The sequence below is a fragment of the Bacillus rossius genome, chromosome 1 (assembly GCF_032445375.1).
Source record: "Bacillus rossius redtenbacheri isolate Brsri chromosome 1, Brsri_v3, whole genome shotgun sequence".
Classification (NCBI taxonomy): Eukaryota; Metazoa; Arthropoda; class Insecta; order Phasmatodea; family Bacillidae; genus Bacillus; species Bacillus rossius.
The window spans coordinates 111,221,019-111,248,925 of NC_086330.1; the positions used below are offsets into that span (position 1 = coordinate 111,221,019).

Sequence of the window (27,907 nt, forward strand, 5' to 3'; positions counted from 1 at the left end):
CTTTGAATTGCTCTGCTGTCATGGGTTTGTAAGTTTTCTTCCTCACATAGTTCCTGGAACAAAACAAACCTTTAGAATAGGTATGTATCTAACTAAAGTCAGTACATGAATGTTACATGTGCAGGTAGATATTAATTTTAAAGTGAAAGACTTGACTTAATGGGTACTATAAGTAAACCTTTAAGTTAGTAGCAATACTATTACTAAATTTATTTTCACTAATAATAACTCTGTTAGAATAAAAGGAAAGTAAAAAGGTTTTGCAAAAATGGAGAAGACAAGGGGCAAATGTCCACAATCGGAAGAGTGCAGAGAATCGCCCCAAATAAAGTGAGGAGACTTGCTACATTTTGTAATGTCCAAATGATGAGCTACTTTTTTTTGTAAACAAAAGAAATAACAAAAATGAAGCATTAATTTCAAAGATAATCAATAACACTCTTTGACAGAAAATTCTACAGTTTTAATAAGTAGCTCTATTCTTCTAGAACTTTAAAGTGAAGTCACGAAAATATTGTAATAAACATATAAATATCTGACTTACCTCATTTTTTCTGCTCCCGAATGACCATTAACCACGAGTTCTCGAGATACAACTGGAAGTTGCACTAACAACCTACTGAGGCGAGACTGACTGAGTAATCGATTGTTAAAATCGATATAACATCGATGCGGACACTTGCCCCCTGTGGACAATTGGCCCCACCTACCGTGCTAATATCTAGACGAAATCATTATTTTGCCTTCTGAAACTAAAATATCCACTAGTCACCTCAGTCATCAAGAGAGTGAAGAGTAACAAAGTAATAACATAACTTGGGTTTACTCTGTTTGACTGAGGAATGTACATTTGTGTGTGCATAAAGTGTAGTTTTTTTCTTACAGCAAAAGGGTGTCTAAATTGTACGTAAACTTTTATTTACAAACAATATAATTTTTGAAGTGCAATTGCATTGCAACATACTTATCATTTAACGTTTAAATAATGCTACTTGTAACCCTAATTTAACTCATTTTAAAAATTCTTGTCATAGTTATATGGTTTAAAAAAGTATTCCCAACCGTCTAAATAGCATGGAACTAGGAATTTCTATCACCTTCATTACAAAAAGTGATTTAAAACTGTGTTTTTTTAATGCAAACACTACACTTCAGCCAAAGTTTTGGGCGTCCTACCAATATGGCACAACAATTAACTGCAGTAAGAAAAAAGGTTTCATACACTTACCATTTCATGCAGACGTGGTCATCCCCTGAGATATAGCCATTTTCCGTACTCTATGGTCTAAAAATCTCAAGTTACAATAAAAATCATTGGTACCAACATACAATTTGAATAATTAGTTCATGATCAGTACAGTAGTCAGTACTATTATATTTTGATAATATAAAAGGAACGCGACCATAAATGTAATTTTTTTCTGTTCATTAGTCGCGTGACTTTGTTATTAAATATGCTGTTTACTTGGTTAAACCTAAGGAATCGGTGTGGCTAAAATCGATAGGTTACTATTCTTTTTAAAAACTATAGTTACAGCTTTATGTATTATAATTTTTTAAGTTGTGCGAGAAGTCGGCTAATTCCCTTTTTAAGAACACAGTCACATTTTATTAAGTGCATTCGCAGGTATTCTTCAAACATGTTGAAATTTTTGGGGCAAGAGGAGGCCATTAATATTGATCAAGAACTTTTCAATGAATATAAATTCAGTGTAGACCAGCTAATGGAATTAGCAGGGCTGAGTTGCGCTGCCGCCATAACAAAATGTTATCTTCCAGAGAAAACAAAACCGGCTGTTCTTGTTTGTTGTGGGCCAGGAAACAATGGTGGAGACGGGCTTGTTTGTGCTAGACATCTGAAGTTGTTCGGCTTCGAGCCAAGGGTGTTTTATCCGAAACGTACAGACAATATTCTCTATCAAAATCTAACCACTCAGTGTGTGTGCATGGACATACCTTTTGTTGAAAACCTCCCAGACATTGATACCTTGAACAGCACATACAGTTTGGTTGTGGATGCAGTGTTTGGTTTCAGTTTCAAGCCACCTATCAGACCTGCATTTGTGGGTTTGATAGATACATTAAAAAGAGTTAAAATACCTTTAGCTAGTGTTGATATACCCAGCGGTTGGGACGTGGAGAAAGGTTGTCCACCAGAGGGTGGGTTGCAACCAGAACTATTAATTTCACTAACTGCCCCTAAAAAGTGTGCACTTACTTTCACTGGCAAGTTTCATTTCCTTGGTGGACGCTTTGTACCACCACAATTAGAAGCCAAGTATCAACTGAATCTTCCAACTTATTTAGGCACAGAAAGTTGTGTTCAGATCAAATGAACATTTTTAGTGGTGTCATTATGTATTTAAATGCATTAATCGGAATCTTTATGATTAGGTATTAAATTTTTTTTTCACTTCTAAAGACCGTGCTACTGTGGGACAGTCCTCAGATGTGCTGCTACAATCATGCTGCTCCTAGTACTGAGTTTTAATTGGCTCACATCACACATGACTTCATTCCGGTGTGCTGGCTGCTACTTGCTGCAATGTTGCAGTCGAGATGTATAACTATTATCTTGCAGGCCAGCAAGGATCACTTGATTTGACATATTTTGCACGAATCAGATTATTACGCTGGTGTAGTGAAAAAAGTATTTCCTAGTAATTAATTGAAATTAACACTACAGCTTAAAACATATATAAATAAAAAGATCATTACTAAATACAATAAATATTGACTAAATAAATAATAAATTCAACAAATACTATTTACTGAAAATAAATTGGCCTATAAATTTTTGTGGATTATATGGCAAAACATTTTCATTTTGTTTCTCTTTACAGCTCATGATTTACTAGGCTAGAAATCTAACAGATATTTACCATTTTTATGTATGATTTATTTATACTGATTGAAAAGTGTGAGAATGTTAACAAACAATGCTATGATATAATCTTGCTTGTATTGTGTTTTGTTATTTATTACAATCACTGTACAATTTTTTTAATTTTAATATTGAAGATGCATGTTGTCCAAATGCCAGGAAATATTCATTGTAGCACGCAGGCACGTTGGGACAAGCACGATGCCAACAGCAGTGCAGTTGCAGCAGTTAACACAGTTACATCGTAGCAGGGCCTTAATGGTTTGGTACTGTACTGAATTGGTAATGTTGTGGGAGAAGGATGTGCTAAGTGGCATTGTTTATGAATTACTTTATTGGCCTGATACCTACTATATTTTATGGAAGTTGATAGAACTCTATATATATATATATATATATATATATATATATATATATATATATATATATATATATATATATATATATATATATATATATATATATATATATATATATATATATATATATATATATATATATAGAGTTCTATCAACTTCCATAAAATATAGTAGGTATCAGGCCAATAAAGTAATTCATATATATATCTCTCTCTCTCTCTGGGAAATTGTAACTAGATAAAAATGGAAAACAAAATATCTAAAAAAATTTAATTTTTGTGTTTTTTTATGCAGTAAAATCCTTGTTATCAAGCATGGAGTAAGAGACATTGTAAGAAATGGAGGAAATTTGAAAACATAAGAGCAAAAAGAACTTTAAAATAGTTCTTATGCATAAAATTAGTTAAATAGCATGTTGTATCATCATAACTTTGCCAGCAAATAAAGGAGTTTTAAATTAAAGAAATAGGAAATAGTTTTTCAGACTCACCACACACAACATAACCAAGCTAACCTAGGATGGGTAGATCATAGTGCAGGGATACGACTGCTAAGTTGACTGATTCTTCATTTAGGTCAGTGATGGCATTCTCTACTCTTTCTGAGGGCCAAGTATCTTTTTGAAACTACTCCAAATGCCAAACACGAATTATTTTATATTGCATTTGGAAATTAATTTTTAGGTGTTATATGTTCCATACAGTGACTAAAAAATAAAATTAGGGCATCTGATAAAACAAAGATAAATAAGTCTTTTAAAAACATATAGATTACATGAATATGTATAATATTTTTGAGAGTATTTCCGAGAATACTTGGGCTTCTAAACACTTGTCAGCTGGCAAGTTTATTTACAGGGGTGGCTCCAGGGCAGGGCAAATTGGGCAACCGCCCAGGGCCCTGTGCCAGCCCTTTTATTACTAATGCACCAGTAATGTAGAGTACTATTTGTTATACTATGTAAACTCAATTTATTAGGATTTAGTAATGCTAAACTGATTGTTATTATATAGTTTATTATTTATTTTTATATTTTAAACTCACAAATAATTTAGCAAAATCATTATTGAAATCTGAGGTTCTGTTTGACTTAAATACATTTCTAAAAAAAAGAGGTTTTTTAATTTTATTTATTTTTTTTTTTTTTTCAATATTTCCACCTTTTCTGTAGTATCAGAGCCCCGCAAAAGTAAATGGCCCAGGGCTTTGCCAATTCTGGGGTCACCGCTGTTATTTTACATGTATGCAAGGAACAATGACTAGGTGTACATAATATTTCTTTTTGAAAGGTTCTGTAGGTGGGCAGTGCAAAACTATGCCACGGGCTGGAGGTGGCTCGTGGGCCACCGGTTGGTTACCACTGATCTAGATGAATTATGGCGATATATGCTAAGGTGGTCTACCAGGATAAATCTTGAAAAATGCAAACCATTGATTCGTTTTTAAGTTAAAGTAAAGCACCAATAAAAGAAATACAAGAAAATCGCAATTATCACCTGTGGTGCACTTAAAACTTACCAGTAGGTAATTACGGACAGATAACCAAAACTACACAAGAATTGCTGAAGAATAAAAAAAAACTCTTAACAGTTAGTCATGTATAATGAATGCAAAGTAAAACTTTAGTAATTAAAATTAATGTAACTCAGCATAAGTACTTGCGTACACTTGTAGTGCCAATGTTTAGAGAAAAAAAAAACATAATTCCAACATACATTTGTACCATAAAAGTATATATAGTTTTTGAAGTGAGCAGTCCGATATGAAACTTGCAAACAACACAACATAAATCATCCTGTCAAATATGCAAGCCATAGAAAAAAGTATGCATTAGGAGCTATAATGTATTAAAAAAATGAGACGTTTCATCCATAAAAATGTTTTTTATGAAAATGACATCACAAAGTCTTGAATAGATAATACAGTAACAACACTGGTTAGCAAACATTTCTAAGGAAAGAAAAGAAAAAATAAATAAAATATGTACCTAAGATGTTAAACATTTTCAAAATGTGCATGTATATCAGGGCCTCTACAGGTCTCAAAAGACACAAAAAATGTAATGAAACTGAACGCTGGTTACCAAAGTCACAAAAAATCTTGAAATTATCAGTACTGCTGCTGAAAGTCATAGAACTTTATTTTCCAGCAGCTTTTACTAACTAAAATCTTGTTTGTAGGGTCCTCAATTCAATGTATGGTCTCATATTAAGTATAAATAGTTGGTGACTATTCACTTAAGTTATGTGGAAAGTATCTCTAAAAGGTTTTAGCTTTCTTTCATAAGAATTGGCAAGGGTAAAAGTTCCATATCGCGTATCCAAGTTAATTTCTTGATCCTGATATCATGACACTATGTCGAAAGATCCTGGCCCTACAAAAAAATTGTGGTATGAACAATGAATGATTGTAACTTGAATACAAAATAGATTTTCCTTTTTATTCAATTTAAGAAAATTATATATCGAAGTATTGGCTTCTAGGTTGTAGCCGCGTCCAAGGCGAATAATCACCGATGTTTCGGTCAACATTGCAGTCGGCATCATCACGGTAGAGTTACCTTCTGAGGTTTTAGTTTTCCTAACCTAACTAATAAGTAATAACTAAGTATATTTGGGAGGGGTCCGGGTTAGGAAGGAGACTAAGTGCATCTCAGGCCAAAGCTTATACGCTCTACACATGCAGGGTATTAGCAATGCAGGAGGGATAGCATGCATCATGTGCTAGGAGGGGATTGGCCAGCCATGGCTGTGATTGGCCCAATGACTAACTCCCCTCACTTCTTAACTCTAGACTAAAAACTATATAAGTTGGGCTGAGGTAAAGTCTGCATAGACACAGGGAAAACCCTGGGCACTTACATGTGGGATGCAAAATTTCATGCATTAATTACAAGCAGGTTGGTTATGGAAAACAGAGGGATGGTTCAGGAAGAAGAGTTGAACAGAGTAGAAAGAGTCTACCATGTGGGGGTTGGGCGCTTGGACGTTATGTCCACATTGGGCTTTTTTTTTTGAGGGGGGGGGGGGGCAGGCTGGGACAACTTTGTGACTGCCAGCCAGCCTATACTAAATTAGAAGGGGTTGAGGTGTTTACAAGTTATTCTGCCTTTAATACTCTCGCCTGATAGGAGTGTTTCCCGATTGGCTGCCAGTTAGTCCGATATATACTTTGCCACAAGAACATAGAATCTTGTACACACCGGCTAGGTTTTCGGCTAGAATTTTTTGTCTTTCACAGATGTCAGAAACCTCTTAATCTTGTTTATATGTAGGTTTGATAATTGTATGAATTGTATAGGACAAACTGGCAGATGACTAATCACAAGGGTTAAAGAACACATCAGTGACTATAAACATGATAAACCCATGATCAGCTATAGCAGAACACTCCTTGGAAACCAGACACAGTATTGATTTCGACCAATTCCACACCATAGCCAACATCCGACAATACAAGAAAAGATACTTTCGAGAATCAGTAGAATTATTAAACCACCCAGAAAATATAAATAGAGAAAATTGCTACAAATTAAGCAGAATGTGGGATCCACTGTTCAGAAAACCTCAAAACCTAGCTCTGCATCTAACAAAAGACAGGTCACCTCTGGTTGCCAAACAGCCCAGCCAATCAGAAGAGAAGACACCAATCATTTGCCAGCACCACCAGCCTATCACAGAAGCCCAGCTCCGATAGGCCAAACCAACAGGCCAAACCAGACGAAAGGAAGGCTGTGATTGCCTCATAGCTGCAGCCAATCGGGAAACTCTCCTCTCAGGCTAGAGTATTAAAGGCAGAAGAACATGTAAAAACCTCAGCGGCGGATCAGTGTATTTACCCGCTTGCAGGGCTTGCCTTGCCGCCTTCTGCCGCTGTAAATATTGCTAGACCCGAGGCTGTCCTGCTGGCCTAGCCGCGGCTCCGGCGCTAGGGGAAGCAAATATTTGCAGCATCCCATTTCTATTTAAAAGGTGGCTCAGCTGGGCTGGGCTGACGAGAAATGTCGCCTGCCCCTGGGGGCGCATGCGCCCCTGGTAAATACAACCCAGGTGTGCCCAACAACAATAATGTGGGCCGCAAGGTCCAAGCACCCAACCCCTGCATGGTTGATTCTTCCTGCCCCACCCAACACTTCTTACCTGAACCTTTTTCCCTCTTGTCCAGTAGTTTTCTTACTTGCATTAATGCATGATAATTGATTCCCGCATGTCCCGGCCCAGGTTTTTCCCTGTGTCTATGCAGGTTTTACCTGGGTCATTTTAGTTAGCTTTTAGGCTAGGCAACCAAAGGGGCGCCAGCCGTGGCGCCAATCGCAGCCATGGCTGGGCTAATAAACCCCAATAAGCACATGATGCACGTGCCCGTGTTCTGTATGGTCAAAACCCTGCATGGTACAGTGTATAGGCTTCGGCCAGAGACACACTTAGGTCCTCCCATAACCTGGGAAACCCCCCCCCCCCCCCCCCCAGACACACACACACACACATTTAGATTAACTTAGGTCAAGAGAAAAAAAAAAAAACCTCAGTAAATTCTACCCTAATGATGGCGACTGCAATGTTGACTGAAACGTCTGTGATATATTTGCCTTGGACGCGGCTACAACCCAGAAGCCAAGCTACTTCAGACAATGGCTGCAAAAGCCTGCGATCTTTATTATCATAATTTCTTGTTATATCACAAGTTTTTGTTATGTGCAGGATCGTTTAATGTACTAAATTAAAATAGCAAGCATTATGTACCACATGATCAAAGTGTGCAGGATCATGCCATCAGGATCAAGGGATAAACTTGGATACCTGATACGGAACTTTTGCCTTGGCAAGTTCCTGTAAACAGTAGATGTTTGGTTTTATATTTAATTTTTTCCTTTATTATTATTATATATATATATATATATTCAATTACTGTGATATCAGTAGTTTAAAAAAATAATAATGTATATTTTATAAGTTTCTGAAACAATCGTGTAATTGCTTAAGTTTCTGTTTTTAATGGTCAGTAGCTAAAATACATTGTAAGATTTTATTTATTTTATTAAGGTCCTAAGCAGTAGCAAGAAATAATTAAGTACCTAATTATTTTTTGTTGGTTCTCCCCTTCCCTCCCCACCTGTTTATTTAAATGTTCTGTTGGAAAACTACTGTGCATGAATAATGAATTTGTTTCGATGCACCCAATTATTGGGTAGCAGATAGATAAGAAAGGTACATAGTTGTATGCTTTTAAACCCTTATTAAAAGTGATCCCTTTTAGTTTGTTGCCACATAACTCTTAAAATAAGAATGGAAGCAGTGGAAATCTTAGAGCTAGTGAAGGGAGGACTTGTGTTTAGAAAATAATTTGTGTTAAATTTGGCATTTGTGAAAATATATGAAATAAGCTGAAAATAGGCCTTAAGCTCGGTATCACACACAGTGTTGATTATTTAATTTTCTTGTCTTTACTGCTGTTTAATTGCTCACTCTGTACATTCATCACTATAACTCTTTTTCATTTGTTTTTTCATCTCAAATTTTGTCATTATTATGTACAAAAAGTATTTGTCAGCTGTAAATTTCATGCAGGTGGCCATAACTATGAACACTTAAATGAAGTTTTGTTGTAGTTAAAGAAAGGCCCTGGCACAGTGAGTTGATGTTTTCCATTGTGGACTGCCTGTCGATGTAGATATGACATACGATTGGTCGGGCTGCATGTCACATTACTTGAGATTTGCAGCTAATCGACAGGGAATGGTTAATTTTTAATTTTGTTGGCATCCCTACCAGCTGCAAACTAATGAAAGGTATGACATGCACACAGGTGCAATTACAAACAAAAACTCAACATTTGCAAACAAATGAAGTTTTTCAACTAGTCAGCAGGGTGTCAGCAGTTTCATTGTAGAATATGCAGCAGTACGGATTGACATGATAGTCGGTAGCAGCATGGCAGTCAGCAGGCAAATTGGGCTAATTGCCTGGGACTTTATTTATTTATAATGTTAGAGTGTTTTTTTTTTAAACAGAGTAGTCTCACCTGTACTAGATAACTTTAAAGGCAGTAAACTTATTTAATATTATTATACATGATATGGAGGTTTATTTAAAAAAAAAAAAAATTCTCGTTCTATTCTTTGTAGTATGATTTTTGTTGAAGTTTCTTTTAAAATGTTCATGAACTTCAAATATTTACTATTAAAAAATGCATGTTTACATACAATTTTATTACAGTACGGTGCACACACATTCTTGGTAATGCCATTATTTGATATTTACTTAGTATTTCAATACATGATCTATGCAACAAAGCACTCCTGCTATAATGCTGATATAATTTGTTCAAAATATTAAAAAAAAAGAAAAAAATTTCAGTGACCTCTAATTCAAGCAGTATTCCTTTAATAATGCATTTGAAAAACATGGAATTACTTTAATTATTAAGTTTGCTGCTATCTTAACTTGGTGTATGCATACTAGACAATGTTCATTCACTCTTAGCCACAACACACAATAATTATTTTTCAAAGTATATTAATAATAATAAAAATTATCACATGTTTATTATACATATCATACAATTACACAGGTTTACAAGATGAATACATGGATATCAGGTCTCACTAATGCTTATCCACAGATTTTCCTCTGAAGATGAACAAAATGCAGAATATTGTGGAATTGCACCTCTGTTCCCTTTAAGGGGCCCACCTAGTTAGGGATGTTCGTGAGGCGGGATGATAAGTGCAACCATGGGCATAAATCCTGAGAGGAGGTGGTCCTGGGCTCCCCTCTGGAATTAAGAAGCCCCCCTCATTGAGGAGGCCTGCTTACACTTGCAAAATTGTGACTGTGAAATGGGGTTCATAAACGTAAACCTCAAAACTATGTTTTATGGAAACTTCCTGTACATTTTAAAGTTTTCTGCTTATTGCATGCATGTAGGCCAAAATATGGGCAGTATTCAACAGACAAGCACCCTATCCACAGATGACTTGTGTCGTTTTAAACACATGCGCAAAACTCTTGGGCTGTGTCGCCCCTCTTACGAATTTCCGCGGGCCTCCCTTGAGAATCCTACAGATATGCACCCCTGAGTGTGACACTCGCTGGTGCTTTTAGCACGATGTCGCCTCTAAGCGCAAGGCTCTGAACTGGCGCGCAGTCTTCTCGACATGGATAGGGCAACTATGAGATTCGAGTGGTAACCATAACATTAAATGGCATGAAATGAAGATAAAGGTGTAATGCTAGTTCCTTAAGTGGTTTCAAGAATTTTTTACTGGACGTTTCATGTCTAAAAATTAACTGAAAACACGCTTTAGTTATTTTCACTTGCCTAAAAATACAGTTTAAAAACAAAATCCATAAACAAAACTTCTAATCCACCTTCAGCGTATTATTAAATAATTTTCATAAACAGACAACACTTGGATATCTTGAGCAATTTTAAAATTGTGTGGTTTCTTCTGAAGCTATGCACACCCAGGGCCGGCACGTCCATATAGGCAAACTAGGCAACCGCCTAGGGCGCCAAGTAGCTGGGGGCGGCGCAGCACGTCACATAACAGCTGATATAATATGTTTAACGATTATTTAAACTAGATGAAAATGGATTTTTGTAACAGTTTGGAATGTTTATATTGATATAAGTAATTATTTAAAGTCCACGGTGACCTGTTTATGATTTGTAATAAGTAAAAAAGTAAAAAAAACACAAGCCTGCTTACATTTGATTGTTGACAAAATCTTAGGCTTACGTGATGTATTTTGAGGCAAGGATATTTTTTTATGGGGTGTCCGGCCGGTGGTGGGGGGGGGGGGGGGGGCATTAAGGTTGTTCGCCTAGGGCGCCAATGTACCTTGCACTGGTTCTGTGCACACCGGTGTGTGCCGACATAGGCGAGGCCCTCAGTGGCTATTTGTTCAAATATAAATAAGTAATTTTTCTGTTTTGTCTTTAATGAGCAAAGATAATTATCATTACACTTTACAATATTGGTGTATGAAGCTTGTTTTACAATTTCTACAATCCTAATAAATTATTGATATAATTTTATTTCTTACTTAAATAGGTTTCATACACGATTAGTTTTTTCCACCACTAATTTATTCAAATTGTATTATTTCTGACCCTATACCGAGCATGCCAAACACAGTCAGCGCTCAAAATGATTCGCACGGATTGAGCCTAACATTTTATTTCAGGTTTTATAGCAGGTAACATATATGTTTGCACAATACTACAACTGTTTACATAGTATACAGCCAACTTAATTATAGATTATTTTAAATATTGTTCTGCATATAAATTTTCCCTAGGTATACCAATTGGAATCATAACAACATTCAATAAATGGGCGTATCCAGGGGAGCAATAGCCCTCTCTTCTGAAGTGGAAAAAGTAAATGAAACAATGAGAAAGGCCTGTAGTTAGAAAAAATTTGTAACTAATCCTCACAAACTATTGTTAAAAAAAACTCATTTCATTATTGTGTATTATTGTATGGTACCATAGAAACCCCCATCTCTCAGGAAAGAGGTTGAACCCAAAAAAAAATTCACCGTCCTTTTTTCTGTTTTGAACTTCATGTGCCATTGATTTGATAATGTGGCAGAATAACTAATCCAGTATTGCTATTATCAGATCGTTCTGATTCAAATAGTTTTTACTGTATTTTGAAAATACAGAATTAAATTATAAAGGAGGTTTGTATCGCAGTGGCACACCCGGGAGGGGGGGGGGGGGGGGGGGGTGTTCAACCCCCTCCGAAAATGTGAAGAAAAATTCTAGAATGGAAAAAGTAAAAACATTTCCAGTCCCAGCAAAATAGGTACGATGGTCTATGGGCAGCGCTCAATCTACCAAACTTTGTGAGATATTTTCATGTCAGTGTATACATTATGGTGTTAATATTACATCTGTAGTCTGCTACCGTGAATTACTTTAATTTTTTTACAAATTAGTTTGTGTTATATAAAAACTAAGAATTGTTTGTGCGCTATGTTTATCTCAATTTTTGCATAATTGACTGTTTTTCTGCAGATTTAACTAGACATTATATGTGTGAATTTTATACCCTTTGTTTTTACTTGTAGAGTGAACTTAATTTGTGTGTGTGAATGCAGTAAAAAGCAAACCATCATTGTCAGTGATTTAAGTTGCATGCTGTGATTCTCATGGTATTAAAATAATAGGTACTGATTTTGAGCGGACGAAACCCTGGGTTTGATAAAGGTATCTTTGTTTGATTCGTGTCTAAAACAAAATTTAGTTCCGTACTAAAAATTATTCTTTTTTCTACCAGCAGTATATTCAATAATTAGTTACAAAAACTTCTTAAATAGCATCAATTTTCTCCTAGAAATCCAAATTTTCCCGGGAGAGGACCCCCGGACCCTCTTTATTTTTGAAACCGGTGTTCCTTCATAAAAAAACAAACTTCAAAAACCCCCCCAAAAAAAATTCCTGGGTGCGCCTCTGTTTGTATGATTCCTATATAACCTCATTATTTATGGCTCAATTGTTTATTTTATGTCATTTTTCAGTAATTATTGATTCATTAAAACCAATTACTTTTAAGGTATCAACAATATTAATTATTGACTAATTTCCACTGCTTGGAGAGCTTCTTTCTGCTCCGTAGATTGTAGCAAGTGTAATTACAGTGCAATACTCTGTGGGTTGATTGAGTAACACCCACTAACATCCACATGTAATTCTGGGGAAGTATATTTAAAAAAAAAGTATGTTGAGATTATACCCTGCTGTCATCTTTAGTTTCAGAACAGCAGAATTTTTTATTTAATTAATAAGTAAAGTGGTTAGTTCATGTACTTTTCATCTGTGCATTGTTTTCCCCTTCTGGATTTACATTATTCTTAGTAATTTCTTACATGTATAGTCTGCTCATTTTGTGCATTAGGTCTAGTTATATTAATATTTACTTAAGTCCCAGATCTAAGTGATACTACGGTGGAGATGGACAGTGGAGGATACAGGAATTTTATTTGAGATTTGAAAAAAAAAAATTAGTGTACCTATTCAAAAAAGTTATGTTAACAAGGGGTTTGGACTGTTATTCTATCAATCTTAACATGTAATTTCCCGTTTTGTGTACCTATTCCAGGTGTTGAGGCAGCTCACCCTGCATCACCAAAAATAAACTGCTGCCTTCTTCGAAATTAATATAAAAATTTCATAACTTTACGGGAATATTTTCCCACGGAACACCCCCCCCCCCCCCCCCTTTTCTGCACACTGGCGCTGGAGGTGGGATATTCTCAAAAATACAACCGGTAATCGGTAAACACCCCTTCTTCATGTACCATCTTCTCTAAAGCCCCTTCTACAATGACACGGAAACGGAGACGGATCACGTAAACTGAGACGTTTCTCACGTAACGGAGTTTCTACAAAAGCACCCATGCGGAGACGGGCCCGTAGGTACGGATTAGCTCGGCAAAACTGAGGTCTTCCGTTTACATTTACATTGCTCCGTGCGACCAATAGAAGCCGAGTACTTGGCTGTGGTGGTAGACTTTTGTTTATGTTTTAAATACGTTAAAAGTTGTACAAGAATATCCAGGGTTCTATTACTACTTGTCGTCAAATTTTATTATTAATGTAAATTCTACCCGTCTTTTATGGTTTCAAAGAATAATATATATTTTAAATTGATTTAAAATTTTATAATCTTCAGATGCAATCGCATTGGTTTCCATTCGTTACGTTTCCGCGAAATGTGAACGCGATAGTGAAATGTTCCGGGATATCCGTCTTCGTTTACGTGATCCGTCTCCGTTTCTGTGCTTAAGGTCAGAAACATCATGGATGTCCGGGCTTTAAATCTCGCAGCCATATATAATTCAGTGGTGGCACATTTATCCCAACTCCTTAAATTGTCCAGCCAGGAAATGCTCTTCTTGCTTTTATCTTCCCTTGATCAATGAGCTGCTACAAACATCTAAAAAGTTAACGCGCGTTTCGTCGAAGCGCCGCCACCCCCACCACCAGCACCAGGACAGGACAACGCAAGTATTTGAAATGGTTGCCGCTAGATGGCTGCTCTAGTACGCCCGTGAGAACTCTTACCTGGGGCGATGCTCAACTCTTCGCTGACACGCAAGTTCTAGCCGTCTGCTCCTGTGGTACGGGTTTGGGGTGTTCGGTTGCCGCCATAGAATGCAGGTGTCTGGTCTAGTGTGTCAGAACTAATTTATACTATGTGTCTTTTGTAAGTGAACAGTGAACTGTTGGTGCAAACCTTAGACTGATGGATTCCGTGGATACCTGCACAGGGCTTTGAATGTAAGTTAAATTGATATTTCGCCTGTTAATTAAAGTGTACAAGCTGATGGCTGGCTACACGTATCAACTTACCTGAGGTCAACTCAGGTGATGTGTTATAATGGTATGATAATTAAGTACTTCTGGAAAATAACACATTTTCGCCGGTTTCAATTTATGAAAATTCTCCTGTAGTTTTTAAGCGTTTCATTGGAGACAGTTAAATCCTTAAATGATTAAACGGTCAGAATAATTCTGTGGAAATATACTAAAAAAAAACGTAAGTTGAGTTCATATCCTGCTGTCATCTTTTGGAAAAATGAACTTTTGAACCTTAAAAGAAGTAAAAATTGGCAACGAAGTGCTCCGTAAATGTGATCTGTGTAAAAAAGTTATATTTCATGCTATTTGTTTCTGAACTAGAGAATCATTTGCAATGTAAGCTTGATTAGATTTATTTGCTGATTGAATTATTTTTTAATTGAGTTTAATATTTTAGCCTATGGTGAAGGTGCGGTTGGTGCTAGGACAAAACTTAAAATTTTGTCTTGTTTATCACATATAACGTATAGTGCCTGGATATTTCAGGGATAAGTTTGATGGGTACAGTACCATTATTTTTATTGCGTGGTTTCAAAAATGGCTTGACGTTTATTGACAGCACGTGCAATTGCACCTTCACATGGACCGAATCATTGTAATATTTACGTTACAATATTCTTCGTTACAGTGATTCGCAGTACATAGTCAACTGTTTTGCACGAAATAAAATTGAAGAAAAAATATGAATATACGCATCTAAAATATTTTATTATTACTGGGTGGCAGACACAAGGTGATGACTATAAACATTCAAACCCAAAGCACATAAAAACCTTGACTTTTCTAATGTAATAGCTGCACAACGTATAAAATTCGTACTTGAAAGTTATATCTGGTTAAGTGTTGGCAGTGATGGTCCTAGACTTCGCGGGGCCCTCGGCCCATTTATTTTTGAGGGGCCTTAATATTTTGGAGAGGGACCTTACCCGGGGCCTGGGAGCCGGGAAGGAGTAGCTTCCAGAGTAAAGGACGTTCGGGGGCGCTACCCTGGAATTTGAAAAATAAACTCTTTGAAACAACACTTTCAAGCCAACCTGGAACATAGATTTCTATTATGGTTTTGATAAGTTGGCTTAAGAATTTTAAAAATTCTTTTCTGATAAATTACACTCGGGTTAGTTTTTTTTTTTAATGTTAACGATCAAACTCTGTTGAAATCGCGTCATTACATGAGATAATAATATCTTTAAAAAAAAAATTTCTAACACGAAATCATGAAAACCCTATTGAAATCTAATGGTATTGATCAGCAGATAAAATTACAAGCTAGTTACCATTTAGTTGTTCTGTTTCCCATAAATTACCATTTTTTTCTACAAAAATCTTGGCAAACCAGGAAAATGAAACTAAACAGGTCGGCGTGAGGGCCCTGGACAGTTGCCCGCCCCAGAGCCGCCCCTCGAGTGTTGGTATTAGCCAGAACTTTGGCTAGTGCTTAACAATGGTTGTAATTAGTCCTATAAACTTTGATAACCATCATTAACGGAAATATACGTGAAATTGCTCTTATCTGAAAAGCGAGTAATATTCAAATTTTTAAAATCATTAGATGCATATAAAACTAAACTCCGTTTGCATACACAGGTACTTTATTTGGTGGTATACATACTAGCAATAAGGCATTATTTATAGTTATAAGCGTGTCACGGTATTCTTCGCGCTAGAAGCAGCGCACACGTTATAATAATTACGGTCCTGTGGGAGAGCAGATTCCCTCCTCCTTCTCCCTCCCAAAACCCTAAAAAAAAAAAAAACGGCAGGGATGACAGCCAGTCCGCACCTGACCTATAATTGTTATTTTTAATCTATTATTTTTTAGTGCTACTGTTATTTATTTATTTTTAAAAAACTTCAGTGTTCTAAAAGTAAGTTAAAGCCATAGTGCTGTGAATAACTTTTAAAGACGCCAGATTTGCTTTAAATGGCCATTTAAAGGGCTGCTATTTTTAAAAATTTGGGACTCGCAATTAAAGCAATAGTTAACCCCTCCGCTCGCCACAGTACGAAGTCGGTCCGCCGTAGCGTGTAGCGTGTCGACCAGCGGAGTGACAGCCTGAGCCTGGCGACAGGCGAGACGCACAGCAGCACCTCCAGGCGCTGCGCCTGCGTCCTCTTGGGGCGTGCGTAACGAATGTGAATGAGAATAGAACAAGGTATATCAAGAACTTTCATTCAGAAGATTACTTTAAAAACCATTTGAAGAAAACACTGGCTGTAGCGTCGCCACGCTTCAGATTGCGTTTTATCCGCCAACGTTTTTGCTGTTGTATTTATTATGTTCTCGTATAATATAAATTATTGTATGTTCTTTACCTTCATCGAAGAAGATATACGTGATTTTCTTAGTTTTTTTTTTCTCCTTGAGGGATGATGTCTAAAAATCATGTGCGAATTCAGAGTGAAAATGTAAGAGGTAAAGGGAGGATAGTGCCTGTTTATGCGAATACCACACCTACAACAATACCTGTCTGCAATCCACTTGTTTTTACTTTACACGTAACGCCACAGCTTGCGTATTTGCCACTGTCCCGTCTACTTTTATTGTGATACCGGCCCCTTTCTTTCCTATATTTTCTGTTTAACGCGCTGATTTATTTAATACTTGATTTTCATAGTTATATAGTCAAGTAGGGTATTGTATACTTTTGGGTTTTGACAGTGGATCGTGGGAATGGTAAACGTTCCTAGCAGCCAACTTAGCAAACCTTCAGTGGTTATTACTGTAATAATTGAATCAAGAATTTTGCTGATGTGTGCCCATTGTATTGCACATAAATTGGTTTGACGCTTCCAGTAGTCGATGACTTTGAGTAGAACCACAATTATTTCGCGGATTCATTTCACTCCAGGTTAGACTCAACTTGCCTATGTACAAGCAGGTCTCTTTAGAATGCTCTTTGGTCGATAACAAGGCCACATACTTTAGCGGGTTATACAGACGTGATTGGTCAGAAACTACTGCTCCTTGTTTATGAGTGGCTCAGGGTCGTCAAGGGCGTATCAAAAGCATTGTGGTCCAATCATCAACGTGAAGCAGATGCATGTGTACTTCAAGTCTACTGTAGTACCCAATGAATACGTGACATAATCTTGGCTCTAACTATTGGAATATGTGCAATTTGAGTCCAAAGGGAAAAGTGTTGGGGCGGTTGAGGGAGATGCCTAAGCGCTAGAAGATGTTTTTCTGAGCAAACAGACATTCGTAAACTTGTGAGCGTGTCGTTTCTGAATTTTTTCCCCCACATTTTACTACCCAGTATGATCGAGATATGCCGGCATTGCCAAAGTTACGTAAGCGAAATAAGTAATAAGAGCTGTCATTACTATGAAGGGTGATAACGAACATCACGTAACACACTAAACTGAAAGGAAGTATTCTAGGGAGTGGGTGTATGATAAAAATGGTGAGGTCACTCTGGTTAGCAATTAGTTAGCATTGGTTAACAAAACAAACCGTAGCTGCATAAAGGCTAATAATAGAAGTTTAAGGGACACGCCTAGTTAGGGGCGTGTTTGTGTCAGCGAGGTGTGATGATTAGTGCGATGCTCGCTGCTGCTTCTAGCGCGGTATAGCATCTAAAGCATTAGGCCAGGTTTATAAACTACGCTAGGAAAGCAACGTCGTAACAACGCAACACGCAACCAACGGAAGAAAATCACAGTCGTTTATAAAGCACGCAAGTCGCGAGACGTTACCAACCCTTAACTAAAAATGGTAAAACAGTATAAAATAATTTTATATTCCAGGCTTCTTTTTATATTACATATTTGATAGTTCATATTTATCATGAAAACAAAATATATTGTCAATGATTTAATTGTTATTTTCTTTCACTGTTTGAAAGTTAAAATAATACATTTTAAAAAGGAAATATGGAAACCGATTTACTCATCCGTTTTCAGAGTATTCTTAAATGATTTTCGTGAACAGACACCACTCGGATATCTCGAACAGTTTTCAAATCACGTGTTTTTTTTTTCCTGAAGCCCTGCACATCGTAGCCAGTGTGTGGCATGGTAGGCGGAGCATTTAAGACCTGGAAATGAACTCGTTAGGAAGAATCTTAAAAATGCCATCTTGTGTTGTTAAACATGTTGACAACAGATCAGGTAGGAATTAACGTTAAACTCCATTGTAACCACACATGGTTTTAAATCAATCATTAACATGTCAAAGATTGCACACATCACACTCCCTAACTTCTTACCACCGTGCTAAACAGATCGGAGTTGAAAAGTCGAGCCGTGTCCGTCGATGGTTTACGTTTACGTTTTAACGCTGAGACCGATATTCTGTGTTGAAAGCTATCGTTACTGATTCGATTTTGAATGTCACTTAATTTGTTTAACAATGGACATAAACTTGTTTCCTATGATGTCGTATTTACATTTAGATTACCTGTATAACATTTCATGCGAATTTATGATTGAATTTAGCTTAGTCCGTTTAATATTATCTTCACACTTTTAAGTGAGATGTGTAACAGGTGATGCATTTATTTACGAACAATATTTATATTAGTTCTACATTTTTAAAGGTTTACTTCAGAAATGTTTGTGTATTGCTTTACATCTTGTTGTTAGCGAGGTATTAAATGCAGACACAACGGCAGCAATCAAAGTAACAAGGGATGAATTCGTCCGTGGACTCCGTTGATGAACAAATCCAGTCTTTACCTAGAGTAAACTAGCGATTCCCAAACTGTGCTACGTGAAGCCCTTGGGGCTCCGCATTTGATCTTAACCACATATAAAAAAAATTACATTCTGTACTTATTGTACTGGTTTTCTTTGGAAACCAGATGCCAAGAAAAAGTTTGTAATACTACAAGAAATATATTGTAAATTTGTACAACAAATGGCTATGGTTATTTTTACATATATGATACACTTTTTCCAGATAATTTTGAGTATTTCTTACGAATATTAGCGCATAATTTTATATTTTGATTTGATGTTTTATTCTAGCATAATGATTTTAAATCATGGAAAGATAATCGAATATTCAACAATTTTACTTTATTTAGTGTATCATGCTTATTACGTGTGCAATTAATACTGGAAAGCTATTCAGGGTACGGGATACAAATAACTTTTAACTATTGGAGTTATGGAACAACACAAACCATAAATGCCCGGATAAGAATCCGATCCCAGTATTACTGCGAATTTTTTTGTAGCGATACAGATGTTTTCATGTAAATGTATAAACTTACTAATATATGTAATTTTACATGAATATTTATGTTCCATTTACAATTTTTTTTACAGTATATGTATAACTAAACACTAAACATTTCATGGGGCTCTGCGAGAAACGTTCCCTTGAAAAAGGGTCTCCGTGGCTAAACAAGTTTGGGACCGCTGGGTCCTTGAGTGGTTACGATTTTAATTCCAATCTGGAATGTACCACCTCGGTTCGTCATTTCGTGATTCCAAAAGCGGTTGGATCAGCGCGAGCAGCGAGCTGAATGTTCACGCTACGTTATTGTACATTCGGCGGAAGTTTGCCTTGTGGGAGTGCAACGGCCTGCCCTCTCCTCCCCTCCACTCCCTTATGATACTTTTCCGCCGATGCCTCACCTTTTAGGCCGGGTTTATAAACTACGCAAGAAACGCTAGACGAAAAAGTTCAGAAATCCCGGTTTGTACTAGCGGCTTATAAACTATGCAACGCAAGTGTTATTCAACGTCCAACTTTTATGCGTTTTCGACGGCCATATTTGAAGAAAAGGGTTACGTAAACTTTTAAGGACGCAGACGTTGGTGTATAAAAGCCTACGATGTTCTTTTTATTATATTTATCAGTTTACTGTTGTTAAATTTTCACACAGTGATAGAAAATAATTTTTAAAATCAAATTATTGACAATTTCTCTTGTATTCGTGATAAATATGAATTATCAAAAGAAGCCTCGGATAAAAATATGTCTTCTACTGTTTTACATTTTCAAGTTTTATAGGGTTGGTGACGTCTTGCAACTTGGGTGTTTTATAAACGATTGTGACTTTCTTACGTTAATTGCGTGTTGCGCTGTTGCGTCGTTGCGACCCTTGCGGCCTAAGTCCCACGCAGCGCTGAGAAGAAACGTTCGCCCGCCTGTGTTTGCCGAATAACGACGTGGAAAGTAGTTACTTCCGGAGCTGGCGTGAGGTGGCGCGTCGCTTCCTCCGCTAACCGGGACAACGCTTCTCGCCGACGCGCTGTTGCCACATCTTCTGATGCGTTGGTCCACAAGCTTTGAACGGAAAAGGGGGGAAAAAAAAGGGGGGGGGGGAATTTTTCTGAATTTAATCTCTTATGGGAGGATGAGATTTTTCGAATTATAGTTTTTTTTCCCCGAAGGGTTGAATTCTAACAGCCATCCTTGAAATTATTATTTTTTAGAATTTTTTTATACATTTTTTTAACAAATACTTACCTTTGCTGGATTATCGGACGTAAATATAGTTTTAATAGGAATATCAAATAAAAAGTGTCATAAAGTAAAATTATATTCAACCAAAAATAAGCTGCTCTATATCAATAAAAAAATACACATGAGCTTTACTGCTTAAAAAATATATTTGATATCACGTTGAGTCAAGGTCAACAAGCACCTGAATCCGAAAGCTAGCGGCTTGATCGGTGCCGGAATACAGAATGTGCAGAAACGAAGAATACCTGATTAAAGTACGGCTACTTAAATATCTCTACATAAATATATCAGTCAAAGACCACTCACTGACTGACTCACTCATCACGAATTATCCGGAACTATAAGACTTACAGACTTGAAATTTTTCACCTTTACTCCTTTTGTCACGTAGACATTCGCTAAGAAAGGAGGTTGCGAGGGCGTTAAAGATCAATATTCCCGTTTTTGGTCGAAATCTCCATAGCACGGCTGTTGCATTGTTGGTGCTTCCTTCGTCTCCATGGCAACGGTAATTGCATTGTTGATGAATTATTCGTCTCCGTTAAAAGTGATACTCAGCTGCTAATAGGATTCAGCCTCGTCGCTAGTGTCCTCGTAACACACACTGCCCTCTCCTTAAGCCTGATCGTTCCAAACAGGCAAAAACATCTCTTCCGGCATATTGCCTCAACCGTTCCGAATGTACCACTTTCATTCGTCCTCTCTCATTCCTCTCTGGATGCAGTAGACCACATGTAATCATTTTAACACTTAATGTGGGCCTTCCCACGCCGCTTGAAGTTTAGGGCACCTGCATTTTTTTCGTTGAGGATTGTATATCCACACCAAATTGTCTTTCTGAAATCCGTTCGAGTTGGCCATCTGGTCCTTACTTTCTTCATCCGATTTGTCGCCAATCGAAGGTTATCATCGTGTATGTGCCGTACGCTCCTCCAGATGATTTTTATAGTCGATGGTGCTGGTTGGCTCTTAGCGAGAACAGTCGAACTCAATGTCACAAGGTAGCCTCAACTGCTGTCCAAAGACAATACTCGGAGGAGTCTTTCCAGTCGAGTCATGAATGGCAGCCCTATATGCCATCAGGAATAATTGGATGTGTTGATCCTAATCTTGTTGATAGTCAGCCACAAACTTGGCAAGGTACTTCTCTATGGTCCTGTAGAACCTTTCCACCGTGCCATCAGACTGAGTATGTAAGGTTGTAGTCCTGATTTTCTTTATCCTCAGTAACTGACATACTTCCTGGAATATAGTTGATTCAAAATTATGGCCTTGGTCTGAATGCAACTCCATCGGTACGCCGATGTTGATGATGTTGTTGAATAGTGCGTCCGTCATAGTAGTTAGTCCATTGAAATGTTACAATTTAAGGACCGAATATTGCATTTTTTAGAGGACGCAATTTTATTTTTGGGACATGTGTGGGGGGTCAATAGAAGCTTAACCTCAAGTTTGTGGGGTCGCCACTCGCCACCCTTTTCCCCCGGCCGCCATCTTGGAAAAAGGGGTGAAAACACTTTTTTTTGCGATATATCGGAAACTATGCGTCTTACAAAAAATTTGTAAAGTCATAATTTGTAGCAAATTGTTTTTCCTACAAATATGTTTGGATAACGTTTTGCCCTAACTTAAATATTAAAGAAGTTATAAGCAAAAAAGTGAGAAAATGTTTATAAACATTTTCTTTTTTGCTCTATAACTGTTTTTTTATACATTTTACAAAAAAAATACCTTAGAATAATCTTGTAGATGATCTTTTGAGAAAAATTTTTCCCTATTATTTTTTTTTATTTCATTCATTTAAAACGCTCCAAAGTTGACCGGGTTCGTCAATGCTCATGAGAATCCTGTCGAAACGAAATGTTTAACTTATTTTTGATTTTTTTATTGTTAATATATTCTTACAAAATTTTTGTTGAATTCGTACAACTTTACTTATTCATTCCTAACTTTTTCCCCGGCAAAATATGTAGCACAACTAAGAGAATAAAATGAGGTAGAAGAAACAGCTGGTAAGTTCTATGGTAAAGAAAAGAGATAGGAATGAATAAGTAAAGTTGTACCAATTTAACAAAAATTTTGTAAGAATATATTTACAATAAAAAAATGCAAAATAAGTTGAACATTTCGTTTTGACCGGATTCTCATGAGCATTGACGAACCCGGTCAACTTTGGAGCGCTGTAACAGCGTTTTAAATTAATGAAATAAAAACATTAAAGGGAAAAATTTTCTTCAAAAGATCATCTACAAGATAGACTGGTCTGAGGTAATTTTTTTGTAAAATTTATAAAAAAAAAACAGTTATAGAGCAAAAAAGAAAATCTTTATAAAAAATTTCTCATTTTTTGCTTATAACTTCTTTAATTTTTAATTTAAGGCAAAAAGTTATAAAGACATATTTGTAGGAAAAACAATTTGCTACAAATTATGACTTTACAAATTTTTGTAAGATGCATAGTTTCCGAGATATCGCGAAAAAAGTGTTTTCACCCCTTTTTCCAAGATGGCGGCCGGGGGACAAGGGTGGCGACCCCACAAACTTGATGTTAAGCTTCTATTGACCCCCCACACATGTCCCAAAATTAAAATTGCGTCCTCTAAAAAATGCAAAGCTCATGTAACATTTCAATGGACTAAGTGGCTTCCTGATCAGAAAGAGTGTAAGCCTATGGCTACTTACTGAACTAATCAATTGCCCCCAAGATATACCGGTTATCGTCTTTAGTCTTGGCCCAGCAATTTCAATAGCTACCCTTTCAAACAGGGCTCCAACATTGTAGGAACTCATATTTTCATGACTATGTTACTGTGGCCTCTTATTGAGTGAACAGGTGTCACATTGTTTACAACAAGCCTCTATATCCTGACGGCAACTTAACCAGTATTAGCGCTGACGAAAGATGGCCACCCGAGGTCCTATCATGCATTTCTTTCAGCACTTATGTACTAATCTCATCGGGGGACTTTCACATGCCATCTTAAATAACCTATCCACCATCCTTACATGATCCCATAATGCCCAACAAGCTTTCACAGCCATTCTGTCTCTGGATATCTCATGCTATGATGGACGTCCTGTATCCCACTCTAAAACCAGCTTAAAATGGGCCCTAGATCAGAGTATTGTCGGTTTTCCGTTACTTTTAGGCTGGCATGGTCCCATTTATCCTCGCTGTTAACGATAGTTGTACATAGGATGTCTTCAAATCCTCGTTCTTTTATGTCCTATTGCAGTGGTTGCAGTCTACATTGCATGGTCGACGAGAGGGAGCCTATCATTGCTGTGAGCTCAGCCCTTCCAGATACAGCTGTATCTGGTCAATTCACCTAGCGATTTGTCCCTCTGGCTTCTTGAACTGCAACAGCCACTTAAGTGCAGCATGGTCAGTGCTTACAAGGAATTTTGTCCCATATAAGTACTCGTGAAAATGCTGCAGGGACTTAACTACAGCTAGACTTTATTTTCTTGTGATGTAATAGTTGTGTTAGAAATTAGATAAAGCTTTCCTATAGGACCCGAAGACTCGTTTGTTTCCATCCTGAACCTGGGAAAGTACAGCATTCAGTCCATCTTCGCTTGTATCTGTGTCAAGGATATACTCTCCAAGCTGATGTGGGTAGGCAAGTAAGGGGCTAGAACACAGTGTTCCTTGCTTCCTTCTGAAAGGCAGCTTTACACCCAGAAGTCCACAAAAAATGTGTCTTTTTCTCAGTTTAATTTTAGGTTGAGGCCACTCCATGGGTGACTGGTTTTTTTCAGGGTCTGTTCGTACTATATACTGCGAAACCAAATGACCTATAAATTTTACCCTATGTTGGAACAAGGAGCACTTCTAGGGTTTAACTTAGGTTGTGTATGGCGAAGCCTGTTAAAAACTTCCTGAAGGATTTGTAGATGCCCCTTAACAGTTTTTCCCACCACAATAATTTTAATCCAGGTATGTATACCAGACAAGATTTCTATGTCAAACCATGTAACACAATTTCCATCAGTCTTTCAAAAGTTGCAGGGGTATTGGCTGATCCTTTTTCATTCTTCAATTACATTTTTCAAGTCTTCCTGGCTACTCTTCATTTTCTCCTGATTACCCCCATTTTATCCTGGCTACTCTTTATTTCGCCCAAGAAAGCCATTTTGTTCCTAAGTCCGTCGGCCGCCATCACCTTGTCAACATGCACTGACAACGTAACTGTCACTTACGTCCTATTCACTACACTTAAATTTCACCTATGACCTAGCCTAAACTTCTACTCAAAACTAACACTAATTTTCTCGCACTCAAAACTAAGTACAGTTCCTAACAGTAACTGTATTCTCGAATAGCTAAATATAATAGTGTTTTGTTTATCTTTTTTATTTATTTTAATTAAAATTGAATCCTATGAGCTATGCTAACTTCTGACACCAAATGTTACGAGGGGGAAAACACGGGCCTGGAAGAATAGGCATATTAGTTAACTGCAGTTTTATTTATTTACTAATATTTACACTGTTAATTCATTTGTAACAATTTAATCGTCTGTTCACAAAAAATAGCTCTTTCATTACTCTCACTACTGCAGCTAGACTCACAGTGGCACACTCAGCTGCTCGTCTCTTATCGCGTACCTCTTGTCTCAACACACTGCCTCGCACCACTCGCTCGTCCGCCACACATACAACACCCAAATGCTTTGTTCCCCGAAAAACCAGTCTTCGCACACGAAGTCCACCGCTCGCCTTCCACTATCGCCCACCAAGAGTTCACTCACCCTCTTCACTTCACTGCCCCCGCAGATAAGTCCCTCTATTTATATACCTGGCAAGTCCTGGTCTGGAAAGGTCTCGTAGCCCTCCGAATTGTCGCGTCATCAGAATCCCCGACTTAGCACTCGAAACTCCTTAACACTTGAAACTCCATGAACAATCGCGTTCTAGTTACTCCACTTCACGCAGACGGGACGTTGGGAAGATGCCGAAAACTCAATAGACCCAAAGAATCTTCGGGATCAATGCAAAGCGCTGGGTGAATGGTAAGGGGGTACGAAGCGCCGCTGTTAATCGGATTTGTGTAGTGGTAATAGAGGGATAGATGCTACCTGCCTCTTCGCTATAGTCCTCGTAACACTATATATAAAAGCGAAATACCACTACTAACTAACTCTTCTAATTCTCGGAACTGTAAGACCTATAGACTTGAAATGCGGCACTTGTATTCCTTTGCCCTTTTGTTCCACATGCGAGAGTATTATGCCTGTAGACTTCCGTGACGTAACACGGGTACATTAGCTATTGTGTGTATGTGTGTGAATATATAAAGTTTATTTCGAACTATTGCGCGGTCGCTTGCTCCACGACAGGAAGGCGGCTTCGTTCCCCGAGCGCTAGATCAAATCCCCACCCACCTTGCTGCGCCCATTTATCGATCGCTATGAACGCCAGCGATTGTGCGGTCGTTCGCCGTAGATAATGCACAACGCAACTTTATTGGCTTTTTCCTTCCGCCGGAACACGTACTTCCGCTGCACGACGCTTCCCGTGGAATTTTTTTTAAACTTCCTTTCCCTTTAACCCTATTCGCCATGTTATATTTGGGGAGAAATTTATTTTTATTTAATTACCACGCTATAAAACGTATGTTTGCACTAAGCTGTGTATATTATTAGCGCACACAAATTTATTATTTATTTTTATAGTTAATTTGGTAACTTCTAAGAGATTTTATTTCTTGAATTCTTGGTGAGGATCCACCACACTTTCATTTGAAATTAGCATCATTTCTCGCAAGTGTACAACTAAAGTTATATCAATTTGTAAAATCATGGAAGTAAAAAGTTAAGAGTATGGGTGAGATGCAGTCTTTGTTATGTTAATAATTGAAGTCAGAATGAGAACGACCCCTACATCCTTCTATCATCTGATAGAATAAAATGTTTTGAAGTGAAACTTTGTTACAGCCGATAGTCATATTAGAATCACAATGTAACGGAAGAGAAAAGGTACCTAACGAAGTTAACGTAGTTTACGTATTTAACGAATTTTGCTAAATGGCGCGGGGTTTAAAAACAAAGTTTTGATTTGAAACATCTTTATAGTCGGTTACAGATGGTAGCAACGCATGGCTTCGGATAATTTCCAATACTTTTGTAAACTTTTATTTAATTCTTCATACTTTTGCATACGTTTTCATACTTTTACATACTTTCGCAACTCTTAATTTGCAACTCTAAGCTGTCAAATCAGAGGTTGAATCCAGTATTAGCATTAGAATGTGACTATTTCTATAGCCATTTCTAATAGGGTTATGTATCATATTTTAGTTATCATTAACCCATTGATTCATTATTAGATTCCATTGAAGACATGGGGAGACACTAGTAAATAAAGGTATATTTTAAACGCTTGGTTACGCGTATTTCAAATATTGTAGTACCAGAAAAAATTGCCTATACCTTTTATCTGTGAAATTTCACTTCTAACTCGCGTGGCGGCCTCGCACTCACGTTTTTTGTTTGTTATAATGACGTTAAACGCTAATTTCTTGCAGGCGTGTAGTTATCGTGTTTGTTTAACAATATTTACCTCATGAAGACATTTTGGCTATTCTTCCTTGCGAGTTCGTTTGAAACTATTAAACAAACGTTCTAGCATATTAGCAAACGGTTCATTTGACCATAAGGGAGAAACTCTAATTGTCGAGACTGAGACATAGTTTTTTGAAGTAGTTATGGGCCCACCCGCTTGATAGTAGCATTCATTATATATCTGTGCTTGTTGCGAAGGTGGTTAAGTCACATATATTGAATTATTTACTTTTAAAATTGCTAAGGGAGATTAGAGACATTTTAAAACAATTAATGAGTTTCCAAAGTTCTAAATCAGTTAATAAAG

General features: G+C 37.1%; 2 protein-coding genes across 2 annotated transcripts in view; both read left to right on the forward strand.

Annotated features, from left to right (window-relative positions):
- The first annotated feature begins 1,380 nt into the window (after positions 1–1,380).
- On the forward strand, positions 1,381–2,421 carry LOC134542141 (NAD(P)H-hydrate epimerase). The gene has a single exon (XM_063386149.1). The coding sequence runs from the start codon at positions 1,542–1,544 to the stop codon at positions 2,334–2,336; it is 795 nt and encodes a 264-aa protein (XP_063242219.1). The 5' UTR covers positions 1,381–1,541; the 3' UTR covers positions 2,337–2,421.
- An 11,901-nt stretch (positions 2,422–14,322) lies between these two features.
- LOC134542154 (myosin-VIIa) overlaps positions 14,323–27,907 on the forward strand; it is a 250,169-nt gene continuing 236,584 nt past the window's right edge. Inside the window, exon 1 of the mRNA XM_063386174.1 lies at positions 14,323–14,535. The gene's annotated coding sequence lies outside the window, so the exon portion shown is untranslated. The remainder of the gene's footprint in view (positions 14,536–27,907) is intronic.

Bases quoted from the DNA above. Each gene is read 5' to 3' on its own strand.
- LOC134542141 (XM_063386149.1), top strand. From the start codon at position 1,542: ATGTATTATAATTTTTTAAGTTGTGCGAGAAGTCGGCTAATTCCCTTT.